The sequence below is a fragment of the Myodes glareolus genome, chromosome 7, assembly GCF_982192425.1.
Source record: "Myodes glareolus chromosome 7, mMyoGla1.1, whole genome shotgun sequence".
In the NCBI taxonomy this organism is placed as follows: Eukaryota; Metazoa; Chordata; class Mammalia; order Rodentia; family Cricetidae; genus Myodes; species Myodes glareolus.
This window is the reverse complement of record NC_142032.1, coordinates 99,534,820-99,549,158: the sequence shown is the minus strand read 5'-3', so window position 1 is coordinate 99,549,158 and position 14,339 is coordinate 99,534,820. Positions and strand designations below refer to the sequence as shown.

The following is a 14,339-nucleotide window of genomic DNA, read 5'->3' as shown; positions in this document are numbered from 1 at the left end:
GTACAGTCTCGGTTGTGAGCAACTGCGGCTCTCCTGACCCTCCTGGAAGCCCTGGAGCAGAAGATTAGATTTTGGGTTTCAGATAGAAGATGGGGTGGTCTGAGGCAGAAACTGGGGCTACCCCAGCCCTCACAAAGAGCTGCAGAGAGAGCTAAGGTAGTGAGTGATCTGTGGTGATTACTGCGGCCACTGCGGCAAGGTAACTGCGGTTCCAGGCGGGCTAAGGCACCTGCTCTGTAGTGTGGAATCCTGGAGCAGAAACCGTACCATCACCGCCACTTCCACATTTTCTAAACCACCAAAGAAAGATGTTGGACCCCACAGCAGCAGCTACTCACTCCTCCCACCGTGCAGTCCCCTCCGCAGACGCGCGCAGGCGCCCGTGTGTACACACACACACACACACACACACATACACACACACACACACACGAATTTCCAGAACTAGAGGCAGTGGTATGCGAGGTGGGCAGGAAAGACATCTCTAAGAGAAGACTGGAGAACCTAGCGCGGGGGCGAGCCTGGAGAGCAGTCACCCAGGAGCGCGCGTGGAACTCTGGAGTGGGGGTGGTGCGCCAAGTGTCACCTGGTGGGACAAAAGCCGCCCAGAGCCTGGGACCGGCTGGAGTCAAGGCGAGGCTGGTGGAGAAGTGGAGGGGTAGGAGACAGGGCAGGGGGCGGGAACCAAGAGGGGCGGGCGATGTAGTGGGCGGGAGCCTGAGCCACCAGCGCTTCGGGGCCAGGTGCAACGGAGGTTGTAGCCCACTTGGCGGAGCTGAGTGGAGCTTCACGGGGACCATGGAGCTGCTCAAGCTGAACCGCAGTATGCAGGGACCCGGAACCGGGCAGGGTTCCTCCTTGTGCCGCCCGGGTGTCTCCCTCCTCAACAGTAGCAGCACCGGCAACCTCAGCTGCGAGCCCCCTCGCATCCGCGGAACTGGGACCAGAGGTGGGTGCCTCCCTAAGACCCTCTCACCGCACCCCATAGCGCTAATGAATAACCCTCACGACCTCTACACTGTCAACTGCCCATTGCTTTCCCTTGTAGTACTTCCTCGTCTTCCACACAGTTCCCTCCAATCCACACAGAGTGCCCCCAAGCTCTTACAACTCCATCACACCTTCACAGCACCTGGTTCAGCGCCCTGGCCTCTTATTTCCTCTGCTATACCAGTGACTATTGTTCATCCCCAAGCTCAGCACCCCACCGCTGGGAAGCAAGGACCTCCCCTTGCCAGTAGGTCTAGCTCTTTTCCTTTGACATCCAGTTCGCAGAGTCAGCGAGAGAGAGAGAGAGAGAGAGAGAGAGAGAGAGAGAGAGAGAGAGAGAGAGACAGAGAGACAGAGAGACAGAGAGACAGAGAGACAGAGAGACAGAGAGACAGAGAGACAGAGTGTCAGTGAGGGCGGGAGCTCTCTGGACTGCCTGGATGGGAGACTGGAGTTGTAATCTGTCCCCCACCCCAGCCTTTCCAAGGAAAGATTGTCAAATCTGAATTTAGCCGGCACTAGGGAATGCTGCCTTTCTTGTTTTTATTTGCCCCAAATTCCTCTGCTCCCAGAGTCAAGTCCTTCATCTATTTCCATGCCTCTTCTGTTTTTCTGAAGGTTTCGGAGTCCCTGCCAAAGACTCCCAAGTGTCCCCTCTTCTTATGCCTCACTTTCCTAGAGCCACCTTCGCTTTGTGTCAGTCACCCCATCCCTTTGTGTCTCCGGCCGGCCGGGCATCCCTTCCCACTGCCTTCACTCATCCTGTCTTTAAAGTGACTCTCCCTCCTCCCATCAGCAAATGTCTTCAGTGCTTCAACGAGCATTTTAAGATGTATTTCCCCCTTCCCGTACCCATATGTACTTTCAGTGTTTAATGAACATTTGCTAGGGTAAGTGCTGGGGACACCGGTATGAACTAGACACGATCTGCAGTCTCATCATCGGTCTGCAGTCAAGTACACAGGGACCAAGACCATTGGGAAAACCACAGCCTGGAAATTCTAGCAAAGGGTCTGATTGGAATATGGACAGCCAAGGGAGATGGGGTCTGATAACCTTGCTAAGGGTGCAGACTGGGAGCTTGGGTTCTGTAGACAGACAGGGAAAGAGTTGGAGTAGTCTGTGTTCAAGAAGGAAACGTTGGAATAAATTATAATCCGCATAATTACTTACCCCATAAAACAATCCATGCTTTCTCCGTCTGGCTGTCACTTTGAATCTTTCATTCAGGAGATGTTTACTGTAGCAGAAACTGCGCTAGGCAACAAGGATATGAGGGTAACACACTGACACAATCCTACTTCATGGAGCTCTGAGTTTATAGGGAAACAGACAGGTAAGCAAGGAACGGCAGTGCAAGAGGAACACCTCCAGCCTGCCCTGCCCTTGGGAGTCAAGACTGCTTTCCTGGAGTGGTGAGACATGGGTTTAAGCAGAAAACTATGACACACAGAGAGCTAAAAGAAGGAGCAGAAGAAGCACAAAGTGTCTTAGGCAAAGATAGGCTGTCCAAAAAGCTCAAAGTTTAAGCCCATGGTGTATTTGTTCAGCACAACATAGTTTTTGAATGGCTGGAACACGTACCATTAAAGGTACATAATCAACACTCAGGCTGGACCAGCCTGGAGTATTTATGGAGAGCATTATAGCCTTTGCAAAAGAGTAGCCTTGGGATCCACTGAACGATTTAATAGTGCTCCCAGGGTTAGTTGTGTTGTATCGAGAATGGATGGGCGGATGAGATGGGATACAGAAGGATACTTTAGAAAGCTATTACATTACACAGATCTGGCTGAAAGATGATGCTAACATAGAGGCACTGGCAGAGGGGATGAAGAGAAGTGGATGGATTTGAGAGCCACTTCTGGAAATGGAATCAACAGACCCTGATAATCGATTCGAAGTAGAGAGGGTGGATGAGGTCAAAAAATGACATCCAGTTTCTGGTTTGGGAAAACTGGAAGAATGTAGATGGCATATCATGAGAAAGATAATCAAGGAGGGGCTGGATATACACTTCATATTAGAGCCCTTGCCTAGCTACTGCAAGGCCTGGGATTCAGTCCCCAGCAACAAGGGAGCAGAAGTAGTTTTGGAAGAGGGGATTACTATAAACTCAAGAGTCCATGGAGTTCAAATGCTGATGGCTAACTCACCAAAGCAGCTGAGTACAGAGATCTAGAACTTACCTTGGAGAGCTGAGCTGGAAATACAGACTTGAAAAGTCTTCACCTGGAGGGAGAACCGGAAACCATAGGAATAGGAAAGAAAAATCTTTTTTGAAAAACATTGTGTAAGACGAGAACAGGGAGGCTGACACAGGCCCCTACAGAAGGCTGTCGTTTAAAGGCAAAGCAGAGGGAGGAGATTCCATGAGGAGCGAAATGAAACAGAAACAGTAGCTCTGTCATTACAGAAAGGAGAGGAGAGTCTTGACTGAGGTGGAGTAGGTGATGCTAAATATTGCTATGATGAGTCAGAGATGAACAAAACACAACGGGGTTGCTTAGACGCAATAACAAGCTCTTAGGAGGGTATGTGGAAACCGAGGCCTGACTCAGAGTGGGCTCTGGGAAGGAACAGCAAGAAGTCAACAAGAGTAGTTAGGCAAAATGTCCAAGAAGTAGGGGTGCTGGGAGAAAGAGAAATAGGACAGTGATAGAAACCTTGAGGGGTTGCGGAAGCGTAGACTGTAGCCAAGTTTTACTGCCCACCCCAAACACTTCAGAAACAGGGTCTCATTTGTTGCCCAGGCTGATCTCAAAATGGCGATTTCAAACAAGTTTTTTCTGCATATTTGCTATATCCTGGGCATTTAAAAGTAGGGAAGAATCAAGAGAGATACTTAAAGGTTCTCATGCAAGGGAGGGCAGCCAGTAGAGGAGGGGTCCCTGAAGGAGCAAGACGTTCAGTGATTCAGAGCCCACGTACAAGGACAACCTCATTTATCTGGATGCTGTTGCTTGGACACATCAGGTTGTTGTGCACGTGTGCAAAGAGCGCTGGCCGGTCTCACTGAAACAGTTCCCCACAGACGCACACATCACCTGGCTCACTACTACACTGCCAAGAGAAATGTGGATGCTGTGCACTTTATTTTTAGGTAAATCTGAGACTTCACCATTACCGCACATGCTATCCATAGTAAAACAGGTGACACCCACCCTCAGTGTTGTCCGCAGTCATTTAGAGGAGATTTGTCTATCACATACTACTCTTATTTTAAAATTGTCTACAAAATAGCACATCTTCCCCATGACTGCGTAAGTAAACCTTCTCATGACATTCCCCAGAAAATCAGGCAGTATCATTCTTCAGCACGCAGACATTTTCAGCAAAGACTGGGATAGTCTCTGTGTTCAGTCAGGCTCTCAGCTATTTCACACAATCAAGATTAACATCTTAACGGAGCTAAACGTGTTAACACCTGACACTTACACTCACTTAAATAGTGCCTACACATCTTGACTAATGCTACCACCCCCCTCAGTCAGAACCGCCGTCCCGTGATTATTCCCCCATTCACATACAGATCTCTGCATACAAGCCGTGATTCCTGAAGATGTCATCTGCACACTCAAGTGTTACTTAGTGTTGGTTATCATTTTTGCTTACCCCACTGTCATCACAGTCACTCGGGTGTTCTTTAAACTTAAACACAGCCTGTATTCAATTTGATATTACCAGCTATTGCTCAAATAAATAAGGGCTACCTTCACCTACTTCTGCATTACTCTCAAGCACTAAGGCATTACTGTGTCCTGCTCTTACCAATTCACCATTGCATATTACCTCTGCTTACTTGCTCCATGCCACTGACACTCGGCTGTGTCTCATGTACCCAGCTATTCCCCTAAGTTAGTTGAACACTACCCACGCTCACCACACTTGAGTATTACACTGATGTCTCTGTTCGTGAGAAACCAAATACAGCACACCAGGTGATAGCATTGGCTGCGTCAGTTCCTGTGAAGTTTTTCTTAGAAAACCCTGTTTTGTTTTGTTTGTTGATAAGCTACCATGTACCCTAGGCTGGTCTTGAACTTGTGATCTCCTGCCTCCAATCCCTAGGACTATAAGTATGTGCCACCACATCTGGTTTAGAGGGTGCTGGGGATCAAACCCTAGGCTTTGGGCATGCTAGGTAAGCACTCTACCCACTGAACCACATCCTCAGCTTAAGCCTATCGTTTGCTTTAGATGTTGTCTGGATCCTTGTGCTTATGCTTCTCTGCCATTATCTGGATGATCACACACATGCACACACACACACACACGCATGTGCGCATGCACACACATGCACTAATAAACACACACATTTACGATCTCACATACTCTTTTGCAATGTTCACACACATTTGCTATACAATTGCTTGTCATGCTTATTGTGACTTTCACCTCCTTTTTCCAGAAAACTCCAAGTATATTAAGAATTTCATAAAGGGGATGCCTAGTTTTATCTGTTTGGGCCACCACTAGGTCAAGAGCACACATAGGGTGTGTATTGACTGCATGAATGGGTGAGACACAAGTTTTTAGGTACTTGTGTAGTTCAAAGTGCTACACAGCCTGAAGTGTAGTAACTAATGTTAAGGTGGATAGCAACAGAAGAAAGTGAACTTGGAAAAAACAAAGAGTGCAATAAAGGCCATCTGCTTCCCCCCACCCCGAGTTTAAGGGCCTCTCTGACAAAGATCTTCCAGAGTTTATTTATTGTCTCTACACACACACACACCTCTACCTCATGCACTTCAAATTTGCCAGACACAAGCCTTTCATAATCTGTCCCTGTGAAAAGAATATAATTTGAGTCAGTAATACACCAGTAATTGTAACACTCTGGAGGTAGAGGCAGTAGGATCTCTGAGTTCATGGCCGATCTGGTCTACATAGGGAACTTCTGGACAGCCAGGACTACATAAAGAGACCCTGTCAAAAAGAAGAAGAGGAGAAGAACAGAAAGAAGAAGAAAAGAAGGAGGAGGAGGAGAAGGAGGTTTGAAAAATAGACATACAAAAGCAAGAGTATTGCATCAAAATCATCCTGTCACCTGCTATTGGTCCCTCAAGGCCCTCCAATGTGTGTTTCCTAAGATACACTGGCAGAAAAGGGAAGTACAACAGAGTGAGGTGCCATGATGGAATAGAGAGACAGGGGCAAAGAGGAGCTCAGATTGGGAGAAGAAAGAAATAGTATGTTGAATGGCTGGGCCCTAAGGCAGCTGTAGGCAGCAAGACATTTCAGACACTCCGAGATCGAAGCAAATAATGTTACTGATAAGTCCTGTTTGAAAAATTACTTTTTAAAGATTTATTTTATCAGCAGCAGCAACAGTAGTAGTACAGTGGGGTGTGTGTGTGTGTGTGTGTGTGTGTGTGTATACATTCGGGCATGCAAAATAGGGAATCAGGTTCCCAATATCCAAGATCTGGAATTGCAGACAGTGGTGAGCCAACCAGCATAGAAATGCTCTTTATAGCTAAGCCTGCTTTCCAGTCCCCTGTTTGAGGATTTCTAATAAATAGAGCTTATTTATTATCTAATAAATAGAATAACCTCTAAATCATCTAGTTATCATTATGAGCCAGTAATACAGTTTGAAAACTAAGCCAAGAGTCAGCTAAGAGAAGCAAGCTGGGCAGTTAAAGAAGAGAGGCTGTACCTCTGGACCCTCCTACTCCCACAGTGTAGGAGGCTTTCTGTCTTCAAGCGCCTATCTCCTGACACTGAGGCCGTGGGTATGGATGACTCAGTCCACTTCAATTCAATCCAGTTTTGTCCAGGTTTGCATGTTCATGACACAAAAGTCCAAAGATGAATCTATATCTCCCAATAGACAATGACACAAATGAATTGGTCACCTTTCTAGCCCTTCTGACTCACCCAGCAGCGCTGGTCTCCCCTGGGGCTCCTATAGCTTCTTGAACATCTCTCAAACTCACTTCCTATCATACTGTGTGGCAATTATCTCTTTAAGTGTCTCAGATTCCCCCTCTACTGTCAGTTCTCGAATGGCAGTCACCTCTTTGTCCCCAGTGCCTGACACAAAGGAAGGCCTCTGCAAATGTTTACTGAGTAAGAACGAATCTTTGGAGAATGTTAAAGCACAATGTGGAGAGGAAAATAAGGGTTCTAATAAATGTAAAGGGACTATGGGACGCACATGGATCAAAGAGTGGGAGATTAGCTCCAAATGAGGTGCTCAGGATCGCCTTTGCAAAGCGGTGGCAATCAGTCTGAGTCTTGGTAGATGAGGAATGTATAGGCATTTATCAGATGTGGGAAATGTTTGTGTTTGGGGTGGAAGCAGGGGGGTTATGAAGACTTTTCATTCCAAGGCTGAGAAGTCAGCTTAAGAAGGAGTCACGAGTGCTCCCAGTGCAGGCAAGAAACTGAGTTATCAAGCAGCTGTAGTGGATGCAGCACTGAGAGATTGTGACAGCCCTGAAGGAGGCTTTTCACCGCAGTGAATGGCTTTTCTCTTCTTTTAGTTGGGGAGGGGCTGGTTTGGTTTTGTTTTCTGCTTGTTTGTATTTTGGGGAACACAGACACCACCCAACATGGTTTGGGGGTGAAGTGGGATTCGGGGTCTGGATGAATAGTACTTAAATCCTGCTACAGCCACCTCTTTCTTCTGCCTAGAACTGGAACTGGCCATTAGAGTCACCCTTTATGCGGTGATCTTTCTCATGAGTGTTGGAGGAAACGTGCTCATCATTGTGGTCCTGGGACTAAGCCGGCGCCTGAGAACTGTCACCAATGCCTTCCTGCTCTCCCTGGCAGTCAGTGACCTCCTGCTGGCTGTGGCTTGCATGCCCTTCACACTCCTGCCCAACCTCATGGGCACATTCATCTTCGGCACAGTCATCTGCAAGGCCGTTTCCTACCTCATGGGTAGGTGAGACAAATATCTCCCCCTTTGCCCTCTCCCTTCTTAAAGTACATGGCAAATATGAAGGTTTTTTTTTCTGATGAGGGTGAGGAAATCACTGTGGTGAGCATGCAGTGTGTGTGTTCCCAGCGTGATTGCTTCCTCTCGTTGCTTAGGGGTGTCAGTGAGTGTTTCCACGCTAAATCTCGTGGCCATTGCCCTGGAGCGGTACAGCGCCATCTGCAGACCACTGCAAGCACGGGTGTGGCAGACCCGCTCCCATGCAGCGCGGGTGATCTTAGCCACGTGGCTACTGTCTGGACTGCTTATGGTCCCTTATCCTGTATACACCGCAGTGCAGCCAGTGGGGCCTCGAGTGCTGCAGTGCGTGCATCGCTGGCCCAGTGCGCGTGTCCGCCAGACCTGGTGAGGGCACCCACCACACTATCTCAAAAAGTCCTTTTCCCACCTTCCTCAGATGTTTACACCCTTTCCCCAGAGCAGTCCTCCAGCTCCTACAGGAATTTTCCCTCCAAGCCCCGTTCTACACCCCTACATTTGGAATTCCAGCTTGGGGTCCTCGCCAGTCTCTCGCCCTTCCTAGCGGCATCCCCAAAGCCTACCCAACCCTTCCTTGATCAGCTGGCCACAGGCCAGTTTTTGCCTCTTCCTCTACCTGTAACTGGCTGCACAGGAGACATTATTGGTCTGTGTTATGTCCCCAGGTCAGTACTTCTGCTAATGCTTTTGTTCTTCGTCCCGGGCGTGGTTATGGCTGTGGCCTACGGGCTCATCTCTCGCGAGCTCTACCTTGGCCTTCGCTTTGATGGTGATGATGGTGAGATCCAAAGCCGGGTCCGAAACCAAGGAGCCCTGCCGGGTGGAGCAGCACCAGGTGGGTGAAAAGGTGAAATGCATGAGGGATGGAGCTTTGGTGATGGGCGTGACCTCCTTAGTGGGTGGATCCGAAAGAAGTGTAGAAAGGAAACAGAAGACCAGGGTAAAAGCCACGGGGAAGGGGCGTCGAGTGGATGTTGGGCTGCAATTTAAGAGGAGTTTGCCTTCTGCTTTGATCGCACCCTCTGTGCTCTATGCTCTGTGCTCTGTGCTCAGGGCCTGTCCATCAGAACGGGGCTTGCCGGCCTGAAACTAGTGTGGCTGGGGAAGACAGTGATGGCTGCTACGTGCAACTTCCGCGTTCCCGACTGGAGATGACTGCGCTGACCACTCCCACTCCTGGGTCAGGCCCTGGCCCTCGGCCCAACCAGGCCAAGCTGCTGGCTAAGAAACGGGTAGTGCGAATGTTGCTGGTGATTGTTGCGCTTTTCTTCCTGTGTTGGCTGCCAGTGTACAGCGCCAACACGTGGCGCGCCTTCGATGGCCCAGGGGCACATCGAGCCCTCTCAGGGGCCCCAATCTCTTTCATCCACCTGCTGAGCTACGCCTCTGCCTGTGTCAATCCCCTGGTCTACTGTTTCATGCACCGCCGCTTTCGCCAGGCCTGCCTGGATACATGTGCCCGCTGTTGCCCACGGCCTCCACGAGCTCGCCCCCGGCCTCTTCCAGATGAGGATCCGCCTACCCCCTCCATCGCTTCACTGTCCAGGCTAAGCTATACCACCATCAGCACACTGGGACCTGGATGAGGGGTTGAGAGAATGGAGGGTAAGACAGGACACACGATCCCTATAAAAAGACCCATCCAAACACATAAGAAACACACCAGGACTCATCCAGGTGGATACCCAACAGCATGGATAGATGCCTACACCCAGAAAGTGTTATCTTTGCTGCCCCACCTGAAACAGACTGGAGTCTCAACAAGCAAGGAGGCACACTTCTGATAGGGGACTGAGTCCCACCCTAGCCACCTGGCACTGACCCCACTGGATAGACAATCACAATGTCTGTAGCAGTGAATTTTTGCTACACAAGGGGAGCTCTAACAACGGCTGGTTGGCTCCTCATGTGTGTAAATTAATGGCACTATTCATTAATGCCCATACCTAGTGCCAGACTAACTTAGGATATTGCAGATTGTCCTCAGTCACCCAGCACGGAAAATACCAATAGGCCTAAGCACGTACCTTCCCAACATGCAAACCTTTGAGCAATGAAAAGTCCCCTTATCCCTTTCCATTAGGGACTGTGGCCCTGACCCTCTTTCTTCAACAGATCACTTCTTAAAATAATAAATGACTGAGTGTCCTCTTGGGTGTTCTGAACTTTGGGAGGCAAGTGAGCAGGTGTGGATTATGTAAAGGCTTCTTCATCTATTTTCTTCCACGACTACTCAACCCTGTGTCCAACATTGGCAAAGATGTCTTGGGTACACTCTCACTCGGTGCTCATCTTTGACCTACCCATAGTCCAGTGATGTTTCTGTGACCCAGCACAGCAGGTGGGATATTCACGACACTTCATGTTTCCTGCGTACATTCTCCCATTTGATGCCATTGTCAAAGTACTATATTAATGGATGCTTGTTAAACTTTTGATGAAAAGATAAAAGGTGAAACACTACATAAGACTTAGATTATTCAATGTGTGTTTGAAACACCAATAACCAGACTATGGCAGGTACATGAAAGTTAATTGAAGAGTAGGGTCTTTTTATTACATACTTGATCTGCTTTAGTTTCAGAACCTGGCCAAGATATGGTTGACTAGACGTACCTTCAGTAGATGTAGCAACAAAGAAACCTGGGGGTGACAGGATGGAGTGTAGGACTGGGGATCAGTGTGAGTCCCCCGAGAGAAAGGCAGAGAACAGCAACCTTATCACTTCATACAAGAGAGAGAGAGAGAGAGAGAGAGAGAGAGAGAGAGAGAGAGAGAGACAGCAAACAGATGAGGCAGATGAGGATGATAAGGAGATAATGGACAAGAATAATCAGAAGCAAAATATTGGGAGAAGAGAACTCCTTGATCTAGCAATAATAGAGAATCAGATGGTTTAAGGTTACCGCTGCTGTGATGGACACCATGACCAAAAGCAAGTTGGGGAGCAAAGGATTTACAATTCCACATCATAGTCCATCATTGAAGTGACTCAGGACAGGAACTCAAACTGGAACCTAGAGATAGAAGTTGCTGCTGGGGACATGGAGGGGAGCTGCTTACTGGCTTGTTCAACATGTCTTGATCAGCCTGCTTTCTTATAGAACCCGGGATCACCAGCCCAGGGATGGCACCACCCACAAAACAATCACTAGTTAAGAAAATGCCCAACATTTCTTGGGCAGATCTTATGAAGGCATTTTCTTTTCTTCTCTTTAACTTTCTTTTTATTTATTCTTTATGTCTCTTACATCGTGCATCTTCATCCTATCCATTTTCCTACTCCTTCATATCCACCTTCTGCCCTTGCAACCCCCTCCAAATAAAACACAATTTAAGAGAAAAAAAAAGAAAAAAGAAAAGAAACCTTGTCATGGAAGCTGCAGTGTGACACCGTGAGTTATGCAGTAAACCCTTCTGTCCATGTAACTTTGCTTGCAAGTGTCACTGAGACGAGTCATTGGTCTGACTCACAGCCTCTGGTTTCTGCTACACTGTTGATGCTGGGCCCTGACTGAGACGTCTCTTGGAAATCCTGTTGTTGCCCTCTGTCATGGAGGTCCTGCAGCTTTGGGTCTGCAGGACCGGCTCCCGCAGATCACAGATGGGGTGGATATAGGGTTGGACCAACTCATAACCTTGGCCTGGTTAGTTGCAGGGTTGGTCTGCCTGCCAACTCTTGCTGTCCTTCCCACCAGGGTGGAGCATTGTCCTGCATTGCCCTGCATTGCCCTGCATTGCCCTTGCTAGTTCACCCCTTGCAGCAATGAGCAAGGGGCAGAGTCAGTTCACGCCCATGGAGACATTTTCTGGATGGAGGTTCCCTCCTCTCAGATATCGCTGGATAACCTGTAGATGGAAAGAGAGAATTGACTCCTGAAAGTTGACCTCTGACCTCCACTTGTGCACGTGGCATGTGTATCTGCACTCGCACATACGCCGTACACACATAATAATAGTTAATCACTTTAAAATAAGAAATAACAATTAATGGCTCCTCAGCTAGGAGTTGGTACTTCCTTAGCCTCTTCCCTCTCCAGGCTGAGAGTTGAGATAGAAGAGTCCATGACAATTTGGTGGTAAATATGATTTAAATACACTGTAGGAAATTATCAAAGAATAAATTTTTAAAAATTTAAAGAACTATATAGATGTAAACCCCGAGGTGGAAAGAGTCGGACCCAAGTTTTGTGAGACATTAGGTATACAAAATTTTGAATCCTTTACTAAGAAAAAGAAGGCAAACTGAGTACACATAAAATTGCTAGAGTCCGGAGCTAGCACCTTGGGAAAGGCCTGCACAGGTAAGAGCCCTGAAATGAAAGCTTTGTTCACCTTGCCTACCGTCCACCCACTAGCCAACCACCCTAGAGGAAGGCCGGATGGAGGGAAGCACAGTGAAGAGGGACACGGGCTCTGTTTACCATCGCTTCTCCATGGTTCTGGGCTCTGAAAAGTTGGGGGAAGGAAGAAAATGAAGGAGAAGGCGTTCCAAGCTGTCAACTTAAGACCGTGCTGGTTAAAAATAGAATCCCAGCTGGTCTGAGGAGCTGGAGGGAGATATTAGACCTTACACTCATGCCAGCTTTTCTATGGGAGCAGGAATAGGCTGTCCTTAGACCCCTCGGTAGCTTTCACCAACCCTTCTAAGAGAATGGTAAGGACGGCTCCTCTATAAGGAAGGCATTGACTCCTGAGGACCACGAGAGAGAGCAGGAGCTGAAGTAGGGAAGAACTGAGTCCAGCTTCTTTGAACGTTCAGTGTGAGTCTAAGTACTGTAGCCCAGGCTTGACCTAGAAGCAAATGCAGGACATCGCTTGAGAAATACCACTGCACACCCTGACAGCCTTTCAATCACAGAACACTAATGCCTCGACCAATCAGCTCTGGGCAATGTCCTGTTTCAGATGTGAAGTCCCAAGCATCTCTCATCTGTTTTATGTTTGCTGCAACTTGGCTAACCGTGTCTGGTGCAGACTTACTGTCACTGTCCCCAGGAGGCCTTGTTTAATCACCCTGGAAGGTCTGTCTGCTTGTTCGGTACTTCATTTCTTTCTTTCTCCTGACAGTTCTTTGTGTTCCTGCCTCATTTCTCTCTTTGGAGGAAACAGAATGATTGGACGGGAGGACAACCGAGCCGGGTGACAGAGGGGTGCTGGTGAAATGGTGACACTGTAGGGGCTGGACCAGGCGTTAGACAGATTCATGGATTTCCTTCCCAAGACCCTTTCGCGGAGCAGCCCTATTTTCCAGCAGTGAGGAAGGTGAAGATGAGGAAACTTCGGGGAATTAGATAAGTCCCCACATCAGGCTCCCGACTCCAAAGCCTTTCCTCTCCACCACAGGGCTAGCCAACCTGTGCTGTGTGAAGCTGGACTTCGTGGTGCATGCCTTTAATTTCAGCAGAGGCATGAAATTACTCTACCAGGGGCAGAGGCAGCTGGATGTCTATGAGTTCAAGGCCAGCCTGGTTTACATCGTGGTTATAGGTTAGTCAGGGCCACACAGTGAGACCCCGTCTCCCCACCCCCCCAAAAAAAGCAGTACAATTTTATACAGGTTGTCTCCGTGGGTTTCAGACGCCACTGTCTAACAGGAATGATTACATTGCAGTCATAATACCATTTCAGAATTAGGTAGACTAGTGAGCATGAAATGGATCATCATTGAGTCTGGCATCATAAGGGTTAAACCTGAAATTACTTTGTGGCCAGGAGGAAGAAAAGCACCAAGAAACAAGCCCTCTACAGACAGACAGTCTATCACTGGGTCTAGAGTAACCTCCCAAGCCCTCTACAGACAGACAGTCTATCACTGGGTCTAGAGTAACCTCCCAAATGCCCAAGTGTTAAATAAATCCTTAGAGCCCAGCTTTATGATAAAGGAAAATGGTGAAAAGTGGGTGGGAGGGTGATAAAAACTGTGTTTGCTCACATGACTGTGGGTCTACCTGCATATGTGAGAGCATGTGTGTATGTGGGTATGCCTAGCATACACGTATGCTAGCATGTGGAGACAGGTCAACCTCAGATGTCTTTCCTCATGTTTGTTGAGATGGAGTCTCTCACTGACTTGGAACAGGAGACTAGCCAGAGAATGGGAAGGATCTCTCTGTCTTCTCCTGTCAAGGTGGGGCTAAAAGCGTGTACTTCCACACCTGGCTTTTTAAATGTGGGTTCTGGGGATCTAACCCAGATCCTCGTGTTTGCACAGCAAGTACATTATCAACTGAGCCAGCTCTCTGGCCAGCCCGGAACCCGCTATGTCAAAATCCACCTCTGCCTTTAGAAGTGAATAGTTTTGCTATATCACATGATCTCTACCGTGGCCCCTCCACAGCCTTAAAGCAATGGGACAGTTTAGATGCTCTCTACTTAATTAATGGACTCAAACCTGCAAAACTGTGAGCCAAATCAA

General features: G+C 48.1%; 1 protein-coding gene across 1 annotated transcript; it reads left to right on the top strand.

Annotated features, from left to right (window-relative positions):
- The first annotated feature begins 713 nt into the window (after positions 1–713).
- Cckbr (cholecystokinin B receptor) lies at positions 714–10,389 on the top strand. The gene is made up of 5 exons (XM_048427697.3): positions 714–949; positions 7,633–7,884; positions 8,038–8,287; positions 8,587–8,756; positions 8,975–10,389. Exons 1-5 carry the CDS (start codon positions 799–801, stop codon positions 9,505–9,507), a joined length of 1,356 nt encoding a protein of 451 aa, XP_048283654.1. The 5' UTR covers positions 714–798; the 3' UTR covers positions 9,508–10,389.
- Positions 10,390–14,339: the final 3,950 nt, after the last annotated feature.